Source organism: Oryx dammah, unplaced genomic scaffold, assembly GCF_014754425.2.
Source record: "Oryx dammah isolate SB20612 unplaced genomic scaffold, SCBI_Odam_1.1 HiC_scaffold_20, whole genome shotgun sequence".
NCBI lineage: Eukaryota > Metazoa > Chordata > Mammalia > Artiodactyla > Bovidae > Oryx > Oryx dammah.
Genome location: NW_024070204.1, coordinates 70,086,932 through 70,110,539, shown reverse-complemented (window position 1 = coordinate 70,110,539; position 23,608 = coordinate 70,086,932). Strand labels below are relative to the sequence as shown.

The following is a 23,608-nucleotide window of genomic DNA, read 5'->3' as shown; positions in this document are numbered from 1 at the left end:
GCATTTCCCTGAGGTACATTCAGACCCAGGTGAAAGGATGGATTTCCTCCTCCATGTAAAGGAGAGACGCGCTAGCCTAACTCCACAGCTCTCACCGGCCACTTCAGTGACTCTCTGAAGGAAGGGAGCAGAAAAGGTGGCCCGGAGGGGAGCACAGGGACCCACACGCTGAAGCCGGGCTCCAGATGCCCACACGTGCAGACTCACTGCCCAGCTCCCGGGGTCAGGGCTCCCCGCGCTAAGGCAACCACATCCTCTGCATCAGAAAATGCAAGCAAGACACAAGGCAGAGAACGCAGGTTCACTCTACTCACAGTCTGGTGAGCTTCAGGTTGCTCTGGAAAAGCAGCTCTGGGAGGACCTGGAGCTTATTCTTGTTCAGGCGCCTGAAAGGGGGAAAAGAAAAAGAAAATGAAGAAATGTCAAAGGACACGACACTGGACCAAGGGCACTCAGAGACCCCCTCAATCAATCCAGCAGCAGGTTTACAGGCGTCTAGATCTTTCATCATGGGACGCTCAGCACGTGGAAGGCATGTTCTGTCTTGCAAAATGTGGAGTCAGGTGGGGGATACAAGGCAAAGGCAGGTGGAAAGCAGGAACACAGCATGCTTGCTGTCTCTCCCCTGTCCCGAGCCTCAGAGAGATGACACTCAGTGACGACAACCACATTCTTTCCCAGGAACCACAGACAGGCTTTGGAACTCGTCTCACCAATTGCTTGCTCTAAGTAGCTATTGCCAACTGATGGGACGGGCCTGTGAAACGGGTCCCTAAAACTAAATAAAATGCCAGAGAGAATACTCCAGATTCTAAGCGGGTGGTTGGGGCGGGGAGGACAGACAGCAGCCATTATGGGGGCAGAGAAGAGAGTGGGCACATCACCGTGGGTTCAAGGCCAAAATGGGCCCTTGGTACTTTCGCCTTTGTGGGCACCTTCCTCTATTTAAAAAATTAAATATTGTATTGTATAACTATGAAAGTGAAAGTCGCTCAGCTGTGTCCAACTCTTTGCTACCCCGTGGACTATACAGTCCACGGAATTCTCCAGGCCAGAATACTGGAATGTGCACCCATTCCCTCTCCAGGGGATCTTCCCAACCCAGGAATCAAACCAGGGTCTCCTACATTGCAGGTGGATTGTTTACCAACTGAGCTATCAGGGAAGCCCATTGTATAACTATGCTGGTATAAAAACAAATACATTAAGATTATATAACAGTTACTTGACCTAAACACTCACTTTTTTTCTTTTAATTTTCAAAGAAATTAAATTATCTCCATGGGTCCCTTAAAAGCAATGTTGGCCCTGGGTGCTGTCCCCACTGTGTTTAACAGGGAAGCTGGCCACTATCTGGTGTGCAGTGGGGCTGAAGGCCAGTCCAGGAGGGACAGCCCATGTTGGATGGCAGCAGCAGAGCCAGGCTGTCCTGAGAATGGTCCACGGTAATACCCACAGTGAAGAAGGCCATGTGAGCTTCCAAGGGATGGTGAGTCACTGCTGCTGCCCCCATGAAGGCTGCTCTCCCGGGAGTATGAGGCCAGAAGGGAAAGCCTGCCCCATGCTTGGGGCTTCCCAGATGGCGCTAGTGCAGGAGACGTAAGAGATTCGGGTTCGATCCCTGGGTCGGGAAGATCCTCTGGAGGAGGGCATGGCAACCCACTCCAGTATTCTTGCCTAGAGAATCTCATAGACAGAGGAGCCTGGCAGCTTATAGTCCACGGAGTCACAAAGAGTAGGACATGACTGAAGTGACTTGGCATGCAGGCACACTCCATGCTCACCCCCAGGCCTCTCTATCCAAATCTCATTCAGTTCAGTTCAGTCGCTCATGCGTGTCTGACTCTTTGTGACCCTATGGACTGTAGCAGGCCAGGCTTCCCTGTCCATCACCAACTCCCAACGTTTACTCAAACTCATGTCCATAAGTTGGTGATGCCATCCAACAATCTCATCCTCTGTCATCCCCTTCTCCTCCTGCCTTCAATCTTTCCCAGCATCAGGTTCTTTTCAAATGAGTCAGTTTTTCGCATCAGGTGGCCAAAGTATTGGAGTTTCAGCTTCAGCATCAGTCCTTCCAGTGGATATTCAGGATTGATTTCCTTTAGGATTGACTGGTTGGATCTCCTTGCAGCCCAAGGGACTCTCTAGAGTCTTCTCCAACACCACAGTTCAAAAGCATCAATTCTTCTTCTCACTTTCTTTATAGTCCAACTCTCACATCCATACATGACTACTGGAAAAACCATAGCTTTGACTAGATGGACCTTTGTCAGCAAATTTCATTATGCAGCCTAATCAATGAAGCCCAAACCAGTGTCCCCAAATCTCCTCAGAATCCTCAGATTCGTACTCCCCAGAGTCTCCCAGTGCAAAGACCAGTTTACAGATGGCTGAACTTCTCTGCTTAAACTATGTATGTTTGGCTATTTGGAATAACCATGTTATTCCATCTTAGAGCTAAGTGAACTGAAGAGAAGAAAAGGTGAACTTCTTCCCAGCTTCTGGCCCCAAAGCCGACACTCTCACAGTGCTCCAAGCAGCTATGATTGCTGGGGGTGGGGTTAGGATATTGTTATTTGCCCTTTTTTGTTCCAGGTCAACAGATAAAACCTTGCGAGGGACAGGACACCAGAAGGGAGTTTACAAGGGCAAAGCATGTGGGAGAGAAGCATTTACGACCTCAGGGAATGAGGTCCTGGTGAGAAGCGCGTGGCTCAGGCCTGAAGGGGTGCACACGAGTGCAGGCACGTGTGCACCAAGCACACTCTGCTGGAGACACTCCTGACTGGAAGGGAGCCAGAGGGAAGGCTGGCAAGCGGGACACGTAAGCTCAGGTTCCCTGTGCACTTTTCCATTTAAGCCTCAACATAGAACTGACCATCTCAACCATTTTTAAGTGAAGTCTGTTCACATCATCGTGCAGCAGACCTCCAGAGCTTTGCCATCGTGCAAAGTCAAAGCCTGTGCACGTGAAACAACAGCACCACACCGCCCCTCGGCCTGTTCCTGGCGGCCCCATTCTGCCGTACTTGCTCTCTCTGTGGGTTTGGCCAGCGCTCTTCTCATCACCCCCAGTACCCGCTCTGTGTGTCCCCGTCACTAAAGTGGGGAGAACGGGGGGTACCCCAGAGGACAGGAAGGTGAGAGGGAGTCTACCCCTAGTTTACAGCAGTTCCCGGACAGCCAGTGATAACTGAGCGTGTGCGTGTGTGCTCTGTGACCCCGAGGACTGCGGCCTGTCAGACCCCTCTGTCTGTGATAAGCCACTTTCTTATACGGATTCTTATGGGGAAGAATCCCTTAGAAGAAACAGAGTAGCCCTCACAGTCAGCAAAAGAGTCTGACATGTGGTACTTGGATGCAATCTCAAAAATGGCAGAACGATCTCTGTTCGTTTCCAAGACAAACCATTCAATACCACAGTAATCGAAGTCTATGCCCCAACGAAAAGGTTGAAGGAGCTGAAGTTGAATGGTTCTATGAAGACCCACAAGACCTTGTAGAAGTAACACCCAAAAAAGATGTTCTTCTCATTAGAGGGGACTGGAGTGCAAAAGTAGGAAGTCAGGAGATACCTGGAGTAAAGGCAAATTTGGTCTTGGAGTACAAAATGAAGCAGGGCAAAGGCTAACAGAGTTTTGCCAAGAGAATGCACTGGTCATAGCAAACACCCTCTTCCAACATCACGGACATCACCAGATGGTCAACACCGAAATCAGACTGATTATATTCTTTGTTGCCAAATATGGAGAAGCTCTATACAGGCAGCAAAAACAAGAACAGGAGCTGACTGTGGCTCAGATCATGAACTTCTTATTGCCAAATTCAGACTTAAGTTGAAGAAAGTAGGGAAAACCATTAGACCATTCAGGTGTGACCTAAATCAAATTCCTTACGATTATACAGTGGAAGTGACAAACAGATTCAAGGGATTAGATCTGATAGAGAGAGTGCCTGAAGAACTATGGACGGAGGTTCATGACATTGTACAGGAGGCAGTGATCAAGACCATCCCCAAGAAAAAGAAATGCAATAAGGCAAAATGGTTGTCTGAGGAGGCCTTACAAACAGCTGAGAGAAGAAGAGAAGCGAAAGGCAAAGGAGAAAAGGAAAGCTATACCCATTTGAATACACAGTTCCAAAGAATAGCAAGGAGAGATAAGAAAGCCTTCCTCAGTGATCAGTGCAAAGAAATAGAGGAAAACATTAGAGTGGGAAAAACTAGAAATATCTTCAAGAAAAATAGAGATACCAAGGGATCATTTCATGCAAAGATGGGCACAATAAAGGACAGAAATGGTATGGACCTAACAGAAGCAGAAGATATTAAGAAGAGGTGGAAAGAATACACGGAAGAACTGTACAAAAAAGATCTTCACGACCCAGATAATCACGATGGTGTGATCACTCACCTAGAACCAGACACCCTGGAATGTGAAGTCAAGTGGGCCTTAGGAAGCATCACTATGAACAAAGCTAGTGGAGGTGATGGAATTCCAGTTGAGCTATTTCAAATCCTGAAAGATGATGCTGTGAAAGTGTGGCACTCAGTATGCCAGCAAATTTAGAAAACTCAGCAGTGGCCACAGGACTGGAAAAGGTCTGTTTTCATTCCAATCCCAAAGAAAGGCAATGCCAAAGAATGTTCAAACTACCACACAATTGCACTCATCTCACATGCTAGCAAAGTAATGCTCAATATTCTCCAAGCCAGGCTTCAACAGTACGTGAACCATGAACTTTCAGATGTGCAAGCTGGATTTAGACAAGGTAGAGAGACCAGAGATCAAATTGCCAACATCTGCTGGATCATGGAAAAAGCAAGAGAGTTCCAGAAAAACATCTACTTCTGCTTTACCGACTACACCAAAGCCTTTGACTATGTGGATCGCAACACACTGTGGAAAATTCTTCAAGACATGGGAATACCAGACCACCTAACCTGCTTCCTGAGAAATCTGTATGCTGGTCAAGAAGCAACAGTTAGAACTGGACATGGAACAACAGATTGGTTCCAAATAGGAAAAGGAGTACGTCAAGGCTGTATATTGTCACCCTGCTTATTTAACTTCTATGCAGAGTACATCCTATGAAACGCCAGCCTGGATGAAGCACAAACTGGAATCAAGGTTGCTGGGAGAAATAACAATAACCTCAGATATACAGATGACACAACCATTATGGCAGAAAGCGAAGAAGAACTAAAGAGCCTCTTGATGAAAGGGAAAGAGGAGAGTGAAAAAGTTGGCTTAAATTCAACATTCAGAAAACTAACATCATGGCATATGGTCCCATCACTTCATGGCAAATAGATGGGAAACAATGGAAACAGTGACAGACTTTATTCTGGGGGGCTCCAAAATCACTGCAGCCATGAAATTAAAAGACACTTGCTCCTTTGGAGAAAAGCTATGACCAAACTAGACAGCATATTAAAAAGCAAAGACACTACTTTGCTAACAAAGGTCCATCTAATCAAAGCTCTGTGTTTTCCAGTAGTCACGTATGGATGTGAAAGCTGGACTATAAAGAAAGCTGAGCGAAGAAAAACCGGTGCTTCTGAATTGTGGTGTTGGAGAAGACTCTTGAGAGTCTCTTGGACTGCAAGAAGATCGCACACCAGTCAATCCTAAAGTAAATTAGTCCTGAATATCCACTGGAAGGACTGATGCTGAAGCTGAAACTCCAATACTTTGGCCACCTGATGCGAAGAACTGACTCATTGGAAAAGACCCTGATGCTGGGAAAGGTTGAAGGCTGGAGGAGAAGGGGACAACAGAGGATGGGATGGTTGGATGGCATCACCAACTCAACAGACCTGAGTCTGAACAAGCTCCAGGAGATGGTGATAGACAGCGAAGCCTGGTGTGCCACAGGCCATGGCGTTGAAAAGAGTCGGACATGACTGAGCCACTGAACTGAACTGAACATGGAAAAGCACTGGTCCCAGAGAAGGTGTGGTGCTTTGACTCTGGGATCAGCCAGACTAGGTTCAGGTCTGGCTCTATCGTCTTCTCGCCACAGGACCCTGGGGTAGTTACCTCGCTACTTAAGCCTCAGTTTTCCACCTGCAAAATAACTCTACTCAGTGGGTTACAGTAAATCTTGACACAGGGCATGTATAAGCATGTAGCAGTGCAGTGAGAGCATGGCATAATCGAAATGAGCTGCTTTATAACTCTGTGTCAGACGCTGCGCTACGTGCTGGAAAGGTAGGATCTCGGGTAGTGCAGCTCAGAAACCGGGGTCATTACTACCAGCATCTTACGCATAAAGGATATCGAGGAACTTCCCTTGTGGCCCAGTGGTTAAGAATCCACCTGCCAATGCACAGGACACATGTTTGATCCCTGCTCTAGGAAGACTCCACATGCTACAAGACGCCTAAGCCCATGAGCTGCAAAAAGAAAAGCCGCTGCAATGAAAAGCCCACACACTGCAACTTGAGAGCAGCCCCGACTTTAAGCACCTAGAGTAAGCCTGCACGCAGTCAGCAACAAATAAACAGACAGACAGATTCCGCGGAGTTCTCCAGGCCAGAAGACTGGAGTGGGCAGCCCTCCCCTTCTCCAGGGGCTCTTCCCAATCCAGGGTTCAAACCCAGGTCTCCCACGTTGCAGGCGGATTCTTTACCAGCTGAGCCACCAGGGAAGCCCAGGAATACTGGACTGAGGAGCTTATCCCTGCTCCGGCAAATCTTCCCAACTCAGCAATCGACGTGAAGACTCCTGCATTGCAGGCGGATTATTTACCAGCTGAGCTACCAAGGAAGCCAGACAGATAGATAAAGGATGTCAACACATGGAGAGGTGAAGCCCATTCTGCAAGACCACTGTGATAGGAAATGGTGGAGGCAGTATGTTGACCACAGCGGTTTGCCTCCAGAGCCTGGTTCTAAACCACTGGGGTTACTGGAAGCCTCTCTATCAGTGACAACTCCCTTTCCCCCATCCCACCCTTTTCTCCCCTTCTTGTCTTTTTGGCTCTGCTTCCTTTCATCCAGGGTGGCCACCTCCTCCGCCCCTGCCCAGACCACCATTTGCCATGAGGACACTTCCGTCCCTGAGAAGGATTCTCTTGGGTCCCTGAGGCCAGCAGTGGGCCTCCAGGTAGGTCTGTCTGGAACCCTCCTCTACATCCACAGCTGCACAAAGCCTGGTGAGAGTTACACCCAGACAGCCAATGTGCCCATCCAGGCAAAAGTTCTGAAATCTGACCCACCGCACCCTGCAGTGAGGAGGGTATTGAGTGTGCTCAAAGCTTAAAACCAGAGTTGAAGCTAAAAATAAAACCAGCTTGGCTCTGAGGCTCCAGGAAGGGAAGGAATCGTTTTCAGTTCTTTGCTGGTATTTGTGGCTGGACAAAAATAAAAACACAACCAAATTTAGCCAATTGTGCGCTGCCTGCTGCTTTGTAAACCCTAAATGAGGATTCCAGGGCGGCTGGGCTGGGCTCTCCTTCCTTTAAAAGCCTCAGGGTCTTTCTGCTTTGGCTTGGGCGGGCCACACGCTGGTTCTCTGTTATCAAGGGGAGCTCGATACATTTCTAGTTCATCCCATCCTGGGATTTATTCATTCTTATTTAGAGACCCGAGTTGGTCTGAAAGGTCTTACTCGAAGAGCTGCTGAAGCCTCCAGGCTGCATAAGGTGCACTTCTCACGAGGCTGCTTTAAGAGCAGCTCCTGAACAGGAAAGTGAACAGAGGGAAACAGGTCTTTCTCCTGCCAGAGGGACAGATAAGCTCTGGGCTGCAGACAGCGGCTATTGGCCTTCGTGCCTTCCATCACTCACGCCATCTGCTGCTCTGTCACCTGGAGCCAGAGGTAGAAATCTGCCACAGTTCAAATTGGAAATAAATCTGTGATGCCTAGATGGTGAAAAGGACCGAATGGGACCCGCATGAGGGCAGGCCTGAGGAGGTCAGCAGACAAGACGTGGGCCCGGCCAGTGATAAGTCAAGTCCACCTAATGTCTTGTCTTCCTCTAAGATCAACATTCCTTTTCAGCTTTCCTGCTGGAACAATGGGAGCATCAGGGTCAAGAAGTCCACGGGCTGCCAGCTGCAAGGTCATTCTGCTTTTCAGCCTGAACTGTGAAGCCCCAAGAAACAGTCTTGGCTTTGTGGTACCACTGATGGCCTTCTTGGAGGAACCTGGGCGTAAGATCTGATTAGAGATTTTTTTCCACCTTATTGACTTCTTTCATTTGTCTGTCCATTAAACCCATCCAATCACTAATTTATCCATTCATAAAACCACCCTCTACCCCTATGTCTGTCCATCCGTCCATCCATCTATCCATCCATCCATCTTCCCAGTCATTTTTCAATATGAACATACAGAGATGATCAAGATAAGGTCCCTTCCTGTATCTGCATGAATAAGATGTAGATGAAGAAGGATGTCAGATGCTAGCGAAGGAGACTGACATGGAGACAAAAATCTGTAGCACGATCTTGTGAGCAAAGCTATCGTGGGGGCACAAGAGGAGGAGCAGCTAACCCAGACCTGGGACAGGAAGGCTTCCTGAAGAAACTGGTTTGGAGTTCTTATTTGTTTGAAGCATAATTTTGACTCTTCCAGAGACAGGGACAACAGGTTCTAGGCTTTGAGAGCAGTATGTACATGGAGGGCCAGGAGACCAAGGAGCAGCTTTTGGGAAACAGGGCTGCATCGCAGAGACTAGATGGCTCGAGAAACACAGGTGGTGATGCTCCAGGGCTCAGCAGAGGCCATATTAACGAGGGTCCTTGCGGGCCACGAGAAAGGACTGGGGCTTGGCTGTGTACTGAGAGTCAGGGGGAGCCACAGACGGAGTCTGAGCAAGGGAATGACCATCTGTTTTGGATTTTAACAAGTTCTCTTGAGTAGCTGTATGGAGAAGGCAATGGCACCCCACTCCAGTACTCTTGCCTGGAAAATCCCATGGGTGGAGGAGCCTGGAAGGCTGCAGTCCATGGGGTCTCGATGAGTCAGAAACGACTGAGTGACTTCACTTTCACTTTTCACTTTCATGCATTGGAGAAGGAAATGGCAACCCACTCCAGTGTTCTTGCCTGGAGAATCCCAGGGACGGGGGAGCCTGGTGGGCTGCCGTCTCTGGGGTCGCACAGAGTCGGACACGACTGAAATGACTTCACAGCAGCAGCTTGAGAAGCAGTAAGCCTGGTTTGAAAAAGGGTGGAATCAGAAGCAAGGCAAGCAATTAAGAGGGCTCCTGAGTAATTGTTGTGGTTGTGTGAGGCCCTGGGGAAGGGGAGGAGTCACATTGGAGTGGAGGAGTGAGATCTGAGGTTTCAACCACAGGGTTTTGTGAGTAAATGCATATGAGGGGTACAGGAGTGAAGGGGTTAAAAGTGGCCCCGGGGCTCCCACTTGGGTAACTGATTAATCAAAATGACCAATTAGTGCTAAAAACAATAGAGATGAGAGGACCATCACACAGAAGTGACTATGTTCAGATTCAGTATTTCTAAACTACTGGGATCCCTCAAATAATTTTGACAGCTAGTGGCAGTAGCTGGTAATAACACTAAGATCACGAGTCAGGCATTGTACAAGGGGCTTCCCATGTTCGGTTCATTTAACTCCACACAGAATAACTTCAAGAGTAGTACTAGCAGTCACCCTATAATAATGAAACAAAGGCCTAAGAAGATTAAGCCACCTGCCCAGAGCCAAACTCAGTCAAAATGATGGTGATGGACTTGAACACAGATGTGTGTACTTGGTCTCTCAGTTGTGTCCGACCCTTTTTGATCCTTTGGACTGTAGCCCGCCAGGCTCCTATGTCCAGGGGATTTTCCAGACAAGAATACCGGAGTGGGTTGCCATTTCCTCCTCCAGGGGATCATCCTGAGCCAGGGATTAAACCCACATTTACCTAATGCCAAACCTGTGCTCTTAACTATCATGGATAATGATGGTATTTAATTTAGCCCTCATTATAGACTGTCATGACTTATTACCTCGTGTGTGGGTCTCATCTTCCCATTAAGTTCTAAAGGTCCTTACGTGGGAAATATGTCTAATATCTGCTCAGTGACCCACTGTGAGCCAACACAACCCCAGGGATACAAGGGAGCTTTTACTAAGGGCTTCTTGAATTTCATGAATAAGTCATAAACTGGGAATGGTCAATTCAGGGAACCTGAAAAATCAATAGCTTTTCTGGGCTGGGTGAATGGAGTCATCCTGTTTGCAGGTGAACAAGACTCCCAGAAGATCTAATTGCTTGAGTCTGTCTGCTTCCAGAATCTTCTTGGAAACTCAGCTTCCAGAGTCAGCTGCCTCACTACTGACCTACTGTGCAGAAAGGCAGGAGAGGATGGGGCCAGGGCAGCCTCTTAGTGGGTACGGGATAGATGAGAGGCCTCCAGGCCAGAAGGAAGCAGGCTCAGCAGCAGCAGGCCCCAGCACCCACAGGATGCCTCCCCTTTCTTCTGGAGGTGTGGAATGTTCAGCTGCTCAGCTAAGGCCGGAGGGAGGAAGGAAGTCAGTGTGCTAATTCCCAAAGGTCATGAGACTCTTGGCTTTAGTAATGAAATCAATTGAATCCCCTTCTCCACGCACTTTCCTAGGCAGGCTGGATGGCTTCCAGGTCTTCTGGTGTTTTCAGAAACACCAACAAGGGCCAAAGTGGCTTTGCTATTTGGAGTAAAAGCTCCAGCCCTCCCCCAGTGGAGGGGGAGACATCCTGGCAGAACCTATAAGAAGGGCAGAGCCCACGAGAAGGGCAGAACCAAATTCAGAGGCCTCAAACCCCAACTTGGAGGTGGCACTCTCATCCATGAGGATGGACGGATGTCACTCTATATATCAGGGGAACTCCTCAGCAGAGCAGAGTCAAGAGCAGAGAAGCCTGAATATGGCTTGTTTCCACAGAGATTCACTGTAGCCACTGATGGCCTCATATTTTCTTGGTTTCCTCACCTGCCCACCACATCAAATTCAGGTTTTTTCTTGCTATGCAAATTTCATAATGCAAATTGGATATAACCTGATCAGTTCAGCAAGAAACCTGATCTGTGCTAACTGCTGACTTACAGCACTGTCTGGATCAGAGAGGGTCCCTGCACACTTAAGAGGAAAGCCTGCTGGTCACCAGTTTCAACACCCAGGGGCCACTCTGGTTAGTGACTGGCTGTTCTCTGCCACTGGGATTTTCCTCTTTTTTAATAATGTCTTTTTCTAAAAAGACAGTTTGTTGTGGGGGGTGGGGGCGGCAGGTGGGTAGCAGCTTTATTGAGCTCTAACAGGGCTTCCTTTTTAATAGCATTCCTGGACCAAGCCACAATTTAATTTCATGGTTTGGAAGCCAGTTGACCTGAATCTTGTCTTCCATGGAATTCAGCATTTGCTCAATGACATTTAGGTTGACTTCTGTCAGTTTTGAAAATCTGTTATTTTTAGTTGGTAACTTCAAAATGTCCTAATAGCAATTAAAAACCTTTACTTTTGACATTTCTGTAAAAGAAACAACTTTGTCATCCTAGTCTAAAACTCTTGCCCTAAGCAGTTTTTTCCCCACTGAGTTGTTTAAGAGAAACCTTTTTTTTTTTCTTTAAATAGCTTTAAATTTATTTTAGGAACACAATTATTATGTAATAGCAAAACTTGGACCTTGTGAGATACCCAAGAGGGCAGCTGTGATGGGCTTTGCAGTGTACCGCAAAGGCTTGCTAAATGGTAGCTCTTACGGCCCCTGTTGCTTTCATTATCATCATTCCTAGATAAGCCAGGAGGTCAGAAATAGGGGATATTTATTTCTCCTTCATAGATGACTGTATTGGTCAACAAGGCTATTAACAGTAACAAATGAACTCCACAATCTCATTGCATTAACACAACAGACATGGATTTCACACTCACATAAAAACTTGCTTCATCTTGTAGATAACACAGCATGTTGGGGAAGAGTGGGAGGGAGGAGCTACAACAGGTCTTCAGTTCCTTGACCTCATGGTAACTAACATCACTGCTCTCAGCCTATTGGCCAGAACCAGTCACATGGCCAAACCTAACCACAAAAGAAGACAGGAAATCTACAGGGACACTTGGGTATTTGGTGAGAACTATCACGATAACCAACTCATATTGAATTCAAAGCAACAATAATGATCTCTTTGCCCTTGTTGTTCTTCCTTCTTTCCTTTTTTCCTATCAATGCCAGGCCCTTACAGTGTGCTGACTACAGTGGGAGGTGCTTAAATGCATTATCTTACTTCAGCCTTCAAGCGACACTTTTATTGTCAGTATCTTACACAAGGAAACTGAGGGGCAGAGAGGTTATGGAGCTTGTCTAAAGTCACACAGCTGATAAGGTTTGGACAGAAGTCTCTCTGACAGGAAAACCTGTGTCAGAATCCCTTCACCATTCTGCTTCCTTAACTCTGAAGTGCTTGGTTGACCAGAAGGCCTCCCAACAATCCTAGGAAGGAGCCAGTGACAAGGAGTTGTTGTTGCTCAGTCACTAAGTCATGTCTAACTCTCTGACACTTCATGGTCTGCAGCACACCAGGTTCCCCTGTCCTCCGCTATCTCCTAGAGTTTGCTCAAACTCATGTCCGTTGAACTGATGAGGCCATCCAGCTATCTCATCCTCTGTCGTCCCCTTTTCCTCCTGTCCTAAATCCTTCCCAGTATCAGAGTCTTTTCCAATGAGTTGGCTATTCACATTAGGTGGCCAAAATATTGGAGCTTCAACTTCAGCATCAGTCCTTACGCAGAATACACAGAGTATTCACTCATTTTGCATTTGCAGGAGAAACTGAATCAAAGCAGACTAGGAAACTAACCCTGTAGTCCTTGGCCTTATTGTCCAAGGCCTCTGGTTTCAGAAGACGGCTCTGAGGGTCCCAGCAAATCACTGCACCCAGGCCAGGGAGGGAGGAGAATCCTGAGCTGTCCCAGTCAGTTAGTTCAGTTGCTCAGTCATGTCCGAATCTTTGCGACCCCATGAATCACAGCACGCCAGGCCTCCCTGTCCATCACCAACTCCTGTAGTTCACTCAAACTCATGTCCATTGAATCGGTGATGCCATCCACCTATCTCATCCTCTGTTGTCCCCTTCTCCTTCTGCCCCCAATCCCTCCCAGCATCAGGGTCTTTTCCAATGAGTCAACTCTTCCCATGAGGTGGCCAAAGTACTGGAGTTTCAGCTTTAGCATCAGTCCCTCCATTGAACACCCAGGACTGATCTCCTTCAGAATGGACTGGTTGGAACTCCTTGCAGTCCAAGGGACTCTCAAGAGTCTTCTCCAGCACCACAGTTCAAAAGCATCAATTCTTTGGCACTCAGCTTTCTTCACAGTCCAACTCTCACATCCATACGTGACCACAGGAAAAACCATAGCCTTGACTAGATGGACCATTGTTGGCAAAGTAATGTCTCTGCTTTTTAATATGCTATCTAGGTTGGTCATAACTTTCCTTCCAAGGAGTAAGCGTCTTTTAATTTCATGGCTGCAGTCACCATCTGCAGTGATTTTGGAGCCCCCAAAAATAAAGTCTAACACTGTTTTCACTGTTTCTCCATCTATTTCCCATGAAGTGATGGGACCAGATGCCATGATCTTTGTTTTCTGAATGTTGAGCTTTAAGCCAACTTTTTCACTCTCCTCTTTCACTTTCATCAAGAGGCTTTTTAGTTCCTCTTCACTTTCTGCCATAAGGGTGGTGTCATCTGCATATCTGAGGTTATTGAGATCTCTCCCGGCAATCTTGATTCCAGCTTGTGCTTCTTCCAGCCCAGCGTTTCTCATGATGTACTCTGCATAGAAGTTAAATAAGCAGGGTGACAATATACAGCCTTGACGTACTCCTTTTCCTATTTGGAACCAGTCTGTTGTTCCATGTCCAGTTCTAACTGTTGCTTCCTGACCTGCATACAGATTTCTCAAGAGGCAGGTCAGGTGGTCTGGTATTCCCATTTCTTTCAGAATTTTCCACAGTTTATTGTGATCCACACAGTCAAAGGCTTTGGCATAGTCAATAAAGCAGAAATAGATGTTTTTCTGGAACTCTCTTGCTTTTTCAATGATCCAGTGGATGTTGGCAATTTGATCTCTGGTTCCTCTGCCTTTTCTAAAACCAGCTTGATCAGGAAATTCATGGTTCACGTACTACTGAAGCCTGGCTTGGAGAATTTTGAGCATTACTTTATTAGCGTATGCTGCTGCTGTGTTGCTTCAGATGTGTCCGACTCTGTGCGACCCCAGAGATGGCAGCTCACCAGGCTCCCTTGTCCCTGGGATTCTCCAGGCAAGAACACTGGAGTGGGTTGCCATTTCCTTCTCCAATGCATGAAAGTGAAAGGTGAAAGTGAAGTCACTCAGTCGTGTCCGACTCTTAGCGACCCCATGGACTGCAGCCTTCCAGGCTCCTCCATCCAGGGATTTTCCAAGAGTACTGGAGTGGGGTGCCATTGCCTTCTCCATTACTAGCATGTGAGATGAGTGCAATTGTGCAGTAGTATGAGCATTCTTTGGCATTGTCTTTCTTTGGGATTGGAATGAAAACAGACCTTTTCCAGTCCTGTGGCCACTGCTGAGTTTTCCAAATTTGCTGGCATTTTGAGTACAGCACTTTCACAGCATCATCTTTCAGGATTTGAAATAGCTCAACTGGAATTCCATCACCTCCACTAGCTTTGTCCATTTATGCTTATTTCCCTTTCAGATCTAAAAGGGTCTGTCTTTTCAGAAATCCCCCAAGGGCATTCTCAGACCCCTGTCTGTCCTTGTAGGCGACTCTGTCCTGAGACATCTGTCCAGTTCTCGACAGCCCTGGGGCTTGCCCAGGATTCAACACTCCAGTGTGAAAAGAAAACAGGCACAAAGACCCTAAAACAACCCTTTTTGAACTTTCCGGCACTTCACATTGGACCAATTTTCCTCCAATAACACGGTTGTTAAGGACAAAGCAGAACACATTAGTGGCCTGAGTCTGACTTGCCTTTGACCCCTGTCCTAGCTGCTGCCATGTGCCCAAATACCCCTGTCTCCGGAGACCCTGATTTCAGGAGAACATGGGGAAGGTGGGGGTGGGGGAGATGGGGGTGGGGACGGGAGGTGGAAGTGGGAAAGAAGGGCAGGGTCTGGATCTGCAGCAGTGGATACTCCTGGCTCTGCAGAGAAGCGGCCAAGGGCTCAGGGGGTTATCTTATTCCAGGGTGACAGCCCACAAGGCTTAAGTCATATCTGCCTAGAACAATGCAGGGAACTCCAAGGGTCTGTGAACAAAAAGGCTGCTTCATCTAGGATTAAAGTCATGAGCAGAGGTTTCTGGGGATCCGCCAGCAGCAGACTGGACATGGAACTACATCAGTAAAACGGAGGGCTCAGACACTAGGAGAAGATGTCAAGAGTGAGAGAAAATGCATACTTACGCGTGCATATGAGCACTCATGCACGCGCGCGTGTGCACACACACACGCACACGCACACACTGCAGAGGTAATGCATATGCAGTGCACCGAGTCATGCACATCCCTCAGAGCTGATCCATTCCAGACAGCCAGACCCCTCGGCAGTGGCCAGAGCTCAGGTCCCCTTAGCGATCTCCTCACCCCACTTTATAATGGGGCCCACAGGGCAGGCAGCTCCCCAGACACTAGAATCGCTCCTTCACCTCTTCTGAGAAACTCCAGTCTTGCATCTTCCCCTGCCTGGGGGTTTCTGCACATGCTCCTCCCTTCTCTGGGAACTCTCTTTACCCTTCTACGAAGAGGGTGGCTGCAGAGGTGTTAAGATGAAAATATTTGAAGGTGGAACTGACAGGCTTTGCTGATGGATTGGAGGTGAAGCTTGGGAGAGCAGAATGAAGGATGATGCTGAGGTTTTGGCCTGTGCATCTGCAGATTTGATCTGTTGTTACGCAAGAGAGAGAAAGACTGTGGGTAGGGCAGGTGTGGTGAGGGGCCAGATTTGGACATGTTTAATTTGATATGCCTGTAAATATCCATGTGGAGAAACGCAATGGACAACTGGATATGCAAATCTGGGCTTCGGGGACAATACCAAAATGGAGATGTATTAATAGACTGTATTTAAGTACAGGAAGAAAAGTTATGACCAACCTAGATAGCATCTTTAAAAGGAGAGACATTACTTTGCCAACAAAGGTGCGTCTAGTCAAGGCTATGGTTTTTCCTGTGGTCACGTATGGATGTGAGATTTGGACTGTGAAGAAAGCTAAGCGCCGAAGAATTGATGCTTTTGAACTGTGGTGTTGGAGAAGACTCTTGAGAGTCCCTTGGACTGCAAGGAGATCCAACCATCCATTCTGAAGGAGATCAACCCTGGGATTTCTTTGGAGGGAATGATGCTAAAGCTGAAACTCCAGTACTTTGGCCACGTCATGCGAAGAGTTGACTCATTGGAAAAGACTCTGATGCTGGGAGGGATTGGGGGCAGGAGGAGAAGGGGACAACAGAGGATGAGATGGCTGGATGGCATCACGGACTCAATGGACGTGAGCCTGAGTGAACTCCGGGAGATGGTGATGGACAGGGAGGCCTGGCGTGCTGTGATTCATGGGGTCGCAGAGAGTTGGACACGACTAAGTGACTGAACTGAACTGAACTGAAGTACAGGAACCAAGGCCACCATGAAAGATGAAAAAAAGAAGGGAAGAGGATCTAGGACAGAGTCCTGGGCCACACCATCCATTAGAGATGGAGGGAGGAAGAAACAGTGCAGTGTGGCAGGAGGAGAAGGCGGGACTGCAGAAGCCACATGAGCAAGCCTTCCAAGGAGGGCGGGAGCGGGGACGGGGCGGGGGGCAGTCTGTCAAACGCAGTCAAGAGGCAGAAGCAGGGGAGGACAGCATGGGCCCAGCAAGACGGTGGCTTACAAGGGCAGTCTGGTATAGACTTAGGCGTGAACTATAAACTGCAGTGGTTCAAGAAAGAGTGGGAGGAGGAAAAATCAAGGGGAAACAATAATTTGCTACACAGGGGAACAGAGAATGGGTTGAGGGGAAAGGAAGTCAGGAAAGGTTTTCTTTTTACTTTTTAAGATGGGACAAATCGCAACATACTCCTATGCTGAAGAGAATGATTTGATAACTGAAAGATGCAGGGACTAGGCTCTGAATAGCTAAATTAGAGCCTCATCACTAAATTTTTAGTGTGAGGCTCTGAATAGACAACAGAGAAGATTCCAGGGCACATATGATGGCAATGGCAGAGCCAGAGACCTGACCTCTGTGGCAAGAACAGATAAGGTGGAGGCCAGAGGCCTGAGGCGGGCGTGTCTGGTGCTAAGAGTCTGTGGAAGATGAGACTGGGAAGGCAGCTGAGGAGATGTGCTTACAGTCTTAGGAAAATGGGCCATGAACTCTCTAGAGGTTAAGGAAGTAAGGGAAGTCACTACAGCCTGAGGGTTTGTGTCCCCTCCTCACCCAGATTTGTATGCTGAGATCCTAACCCCCAAGATGACAGCATTAGATTGGAGATCTCACAGGGGTATGAGAGTAGAGGCTTCATGAAGGCGATCAGTACATTTATCAAAGAGGTTCCAGGGAATTCCCTGGTGTCCAGTGCTTAAAAGTCCATGTTCCCACTGCGGGGGGCCTGGATTCAATCCCTGGTCAGGGAACTAGGTCCCGTATGCTGCCAATACAAGTTCACAGGCCCCAGCCAAAGATGCTGCACACTGCCGTGGGTATGCATGATCTCGGACTTCCAGAACTGTGAGAAATAAAGCTGTGGCTCATAAGCTCCCAGCCTCTGATACTTTATTACAGCTGTCTGACCAGACTAGACAGTGGGACAGTGGGAGGATGTGGGATCCAGTGGATTTTAGGCCACCAGTATCAGGCACTCGTGGACAGGGCCCCAGGAGCTGGGACCTAGGGAAGCCGGGCTCTGCCGAGCTCTGCCCCATGAGCTGTGTGGCTGTGTGAACCACAGCCCTGCTCTGAGGCTGCAATTCTATATCAACACAATTTTGGGTTGGAGGAGATGATTCCTAAGATCCTCATTCTATTCTCCTTATTCTGAGAGCTTGTTGAGGATACTTGGATTCTAAATCCAGCTCTCAATAAGCCGAGTATCCTTTGGGGTTGAACCTCTCTCTTTTTCTTGGTTTCTTCCTATGAAAATGGGAATAATGGTCTTGATTAGAATACCCATTTAAAGATGAAATGCCCCCAAGAAGAGGGTCTTGGTGTGTTTTGTTGAAAGCAGGTAACTGGAGCGTTGGAATTGCAATAGCACAAATGAAACACTTTTGCTACAGTGCTTGAAAGAGGGTCCTGAAACTTCCCTGGTGGTCCAGTGGCTAAGACTGTACTCCCAATGTAGGGGGCATGGTTTCAACTCCTGGCCAGGGAACCAGAGCCTGCATGCCACAACTAAGAGTCCATACGTCACACTAACCAACCCATGTGCCTCGGCGAAGACGGAAGATGGTCCCGCAGGCCGCAGCTAAGACCTGGGGCGGCCAGATAAATAACTAAGATAAATGTTACAGAAAGAAAGAGAGAGAGGGTCCTGAGAGGAAGGAGCAGAGGCCCAGTCCCTCTGCACTGCACAGGGCGGGTGAGAAGCCGGCAAGGGCAGTTTCAGACCTGAGTGAAGGTGAGGGTCCCCATACCACACAGGGCACCAGACAGGTGTTTCTACAGCAATGAAACAAGGGTGCCAGAAAACAACAACAAAGAGGGCAGAAGGTCCTCCAAGGCTACTCTCTCTTGTCTGTGCTGCCTGGGAATGAATATGAGAGAGCTGTGATGGTAGGCAAGGAAGACTGAGAATTTCTTAGAAGTGAGTGTTGTTCTGTAAAAACACGCTCCACAAAGACATTCAGCATGCCTTGAGCAGCTGGTAGTTAATGTTGAGCCATTTCTACTAGGAATTGAGAGGAAAATACTTTAGGCAGCTATGGGACTCCCTCCCACACTAAAAGTCCCCAAAACAATGTAGCAAAGTTCGTTCTAAATAGGATAGCGGGAAAACCACTCACCACAGATTTCCCAGCTTCTCTCTGGATTATTCCAGGCCCTTCACCTGGATCTCCAACCCCTTCAACTCACAGGTAGGAAAATGACAGATGCAAACTGAAGGAGAAATACTCGAGCTGGTAGATGTCACCGAGGGCAGGCACAACTCAGCACAAATTTTCTAGAAGGGCACTGTTTAAAATGATCCTGTTTGAACCCGCTGACCTTTTCTTTTATTTTGGAAAAGTTCAAAGTAAAAAAAAAAAAGGAAAGAGAAAGAAAAAAGAGGCCTGAGAGCAAATGATGCAAACATTCCTAGCTTGTGAATGACAAATTTCCCTTTCATTTCTGTTCTAAACACTTGCACTCGGCAAGATCTGCTAATGACGGTGAGTTTCTCTGTGTGTTTATCTATGTATCTAGATATATGTTTACATATCTAGCAACAAAAAAAAGATCTTTTAAGCCCTCCCAGGCATGAGCCAAGGAATGTTGAGTAATTATCTGTGACCAATTCTCATCTATAACTAATTAGAATTTTACTTTCTCATAGCATTTCCTTTCTGGTTAAAGTCCAAGATTTTTTTTTTTCCTTTTCCTTTCTTCTTTTTTTTTTTTCCTAGAAAAGGTAGAAACCTGGACATTTAAAAACTATGGGGTAGAAAGGGAACAGGGTGAAAGGGGAAAGGGGGTCCTTTGCAGATTGCATTATTGCTTTGATCGGATTGAATCTCCTTTGATTATCTTCCTCCCTCCTTTCTTAAAATGCTTTTTCAGCCTGGGAAGGGTTTCTCAACCCTCTGGCTATTGCATTTGAACTGAAATCTGCAGAATAGTTTAAGAGCCCCTGATCACCTCTCTCACTCCCACCTCGGGCGAGCAGTCCCCCTTCCCAACCACAGCTTTGAGATCCCATCCAAAGCTGTTGGCGTCTCAAACTGAATCCCAGATGTTCACTTAGCGAGAAATAAATGAATGGTCCAAGCTGTGGACTGAACCAGTGATCCTCACAAATAGACTCCAGGTGTGTTGGCATCTGGACTGCTATCTCTTTTTCTCTTCCACACACACACACACACACACACACACACACACGATACCAGTTCCATCCTGAAAAGAATTTGACACCATCACCAGATGCAGAGCTGATGTCGAGTGGACAGGACTAGGTACCTGACATGACTGCATCTTTCCTTTCGTCTATGAACACAGGGTAAGGTCTCCTACATAGCCCCAGTTGCCTTCAGTTACCAAAATCATGATGCATTTGCTGTTCAAAATCAGCTCAGGCCTAAAACAGCTTAGAATTGCTAAGCTATCTTAATTGTCACCAATTTTCATTGTCAACCATAACCACCTACTGTATCTCATTGGCAACTCATCTAACTTCAAACTTAAGAAGCACCTACTGTTTATCTACCTGAGGCAAGCAATCATGGGGAAGGAAAAAGAGAGAAGTCAAGATCTCTGCCCTCAAAGAACATACAGTCCTGCTAAAATAGCAAAGTTCCAAGTTACTTTAATTCAAAGATTGATTGAGAAATTCAGTGTTTACTAAGTGCCTATTCTATGTCATGCTCTGAGAAACAAAATCCAGCAAGATCCACTTCTTAAGGAGCTTACAGTCAGTCCAGTGGGCAAGGGAGATAAGTACATTGATGACCACCGGCATGTAACATGTGCTGAGAAAGAAGGGCGCACAGCAAACTGTGGGAGGAGTCTTCACAGCCTCAAAGAGGAGGCAGTATTTGATTAGCAGCTTGAAAGGAGAGAAGAAATGGACCGGGGATGAAAGACAGAGAAAGGGCAGAGAACAAACCTAGTCAAAGACACTACAGTGGAACACCACGGAAACAGCTCTTGTTTGAACACGCAGAGTGAGGGGTGAAGAACCCCTGCAGGGTGAATGATGGGGCGAGACTAGGCAGGAACCAGCCATGTGAGCTTTGGGGCACTGGTGAGCCAAGTTGGTGAGACCAGTACCTGTGAAATGACGAGAAAAGCGTGAGCGGGGACTCTGGGCGATAGGTTGTAAGTGAAGCAGCAAGTGAGAGCCAGCTAACTAGGAGAAAGGGGATTTATGGAGGAGGCACAGACCTTGAAGGATACACAGGCAGAGAGAAAGGGGTAGAGTCTTCAAGGCTCCGAGGGCGGTCTAAGCAAGGCTACGGGCAAATGCTCTGCCATGACAGGTGCACAGAGAGGAGACTATCATGGTCCCTGCAGTGGATTTATGTAGAGATGAGAGTGAAGGTTAGACAGGTGGGATGAAGCAGCAGGGGCTATGAGAGGCCAGTGGGTCCCTGAGAGCAATCATCATATCTCTAGTGACTTTAGAGGGTAAACACACAAGCATGTTGATATTAATCGGCATATATTTTTATGTTTTCAGAAAAATGTACAATTTTCTCATGGTCACTGCAATTTAAGGTGAGGCTAGGGGAAAAAAAAAGTAAGTTGACTTAAAGTGAAGTGAAAGAAATATTAAATAATAATAATAGTACAGGCATTATACAGATCAGCCAAAACCATGAAGAAGGTACAGAAATTCCTGGCATGTGAGGAATCCTGTTGCTCAATGTCTGGGCACTGCCATGCTTTGAGCAGGATGGGTGTAAAGAGAGCTTGCAGGAAGGACACTCAGGCAGGCGCATGCAGAATGTGGTGTGGGGGAGAAATAAGAGTTGTGGAAAAACACGAAGGAGACCATTGTGTGAAGCAGCATGTGAATCGAAGGGGACCTGAGTTAGGAGCGGATGAGAGAAACAGAAAGATGGCAAGCAAAGCTTGATGACACCGGATGACGGTACTGGAACAGAGAGGACGCGGTAAGTTGGTTTACTGTCTATTGTCCCTCCTCCATTCTAGAATCCTCCACCCCAGACTTTGGCTGAGTGTCTCTGCAGGATCCCCCATTCAAGTGGGCAGTGTGTATTTCCTCAATCCCCTGATGTCGGGCTTGGCCAGGTACCTCGATTTGGCCAATAGAAGGCTGGTGGGTGTGGTGTTAGCAGAGGCTTAAAATGTGCTTCTGTGACTTGGCTGGACCTCATCTCTTCTTCCTTCTGCCATGAGAGAAATATGTCTCTGGGAGCCACAAAGCCAAGAAGAACGAGAAATCACAGGAAAGACTCTGAACCCAAGCTACAGCCTGAATCCAAGCCCTGCTGAGATCAGCTGCAATCAGCCAAACCCAGCCAAACCATGACCTGTAGGTGAAGAAAATGTTTACTTTTGGTGACCACTGAGATTCTGGGGTGGTTAGGACAGAAGGGAAAACTGACAAATACAGAGGGGAAGAGATGCATTCAGATTTGCAGTAGTCTCCCGCCTGGACTCCTGGTTCTACCCTGGTTCTCCGACGCCTGCTCTCCACCAGCAGCCTCCGTGATCCTTTCACAGCCCTCACTCACCAAGGCAATCCTTTGCTCAAGCCCTTCAATGGCTCCCAACTCACTCAGTGAAGGTCAATACCCTTGTGATGGGTCACTGCCCATACCTGTTCTGTCCACACCCCTCTCCCTTCACCCCTCAGTCTTGACCTCCTTCCATCACTTACTTGCTGCCTCTGCTCCAGCCATAAGGCCTCCCTTGCTGCTCCTGGGACTTCTCATGGTACACCCTCCCTGGAGGCTTTTCTTGCTTTCCTCTTCCTAGAAAACACTTCCTTCAGATATACAAGTGGCTAATGTCTTCAACTCTTGTCTTAAAGCAGTGGAATGAATGATATGAATCTCTCTGAAAAGACTCAACACACACACACACACACGCTAAATTAACCATAATACAGCATTAGTACAAAAAACACGTGTAAAATACCAAGGAACTGAAAAGTTGAGAGCAATTACTCCTTTGGTTGGGTGTGAGTTGCCGGTGAGGGAAAACTGCACTGAGAGGTTAAGACTTGAGTGGGGTCTTGAAGGCGTTTCTTTAAAGGACCAAGCGGGGATGCCGTGCAGGCAGAGCAGGACACAGGAACCCGCCGTGGACCCTCCCCAGCTCCCGAGCACTCTAGCACGCACCGCACACCCAGCAGCGTTCCACATGCTTTCTACACATTATCCCACTTAACCCTCACAGCGCCTCTGTAGAGAAAGCACCGCTGTTTCATTCACAGATGCGGGAACCAATGCACAGGGAGGTAAAACAGCCTGCCCAAGGTCACACTGGACTTCCCCGAGGCTCACTGGTAAAGAATCCACCTGGGTTAGATCCCTGGGTTGGGAAGATCCCCTGGAGAAGGGCATGGTGGCTACCCACTCCAGTATTCTTGCCTCGAGTATCCCATAGATTAAGGAGCCTGGCGGGCTACAGTCCATAGGGTCACAAAGAGTCGGACGTGACTGAATGACTTAAGGACACACAAGGTCACGCTGTTACTGACACCAGGTAGCAGAGCCAGACTTCTGGCTCCAAAACACATGCTCTTCACCGCGGCCGCGTGCCCGGTGCACTGGGATGGCTGGGTCCCCGGATACACAGGGGAGAGGATGAACCGCAACCAAACATGCTAGGAACACCACTCAGGCTTGGCCAAGGGCTCTGCAAGGGCCCTTTAGGGAGCGTGAAGCTTGCTTTTTGGCCATGAGAAAAGCCACTGTGGGTTTTTAAGCTGATAAGGCCTATAATGAGAATTGTGTTCTGACAGTGACTCTAGAAT

The 23,608-nt window shown here is 47.7% G+C and overlaps 1 protein-coding gene across 1 annotated transcript in view; it reads right to left on the bottom strand.

Annotated features, from left to right (window-relative positions):
- Positions 1 to 23,608, bottom strand: part of SLIT3 (slit guidance ligand 3) — a 729,977-nt gene that overhangs the window by 599,376 nt on the left and 106,993 nt on the right. Inside the window, exon 4 of the mRNA XM_040262791.1 lies at positions 315 to 386. Coding sequence (XP_040118725.1) covers positions 315 to 386 — 72 coding nt within the window. The remainder of the gene's footprint in view (positions 1 to 314; positions 387 to 23,608) is intronic.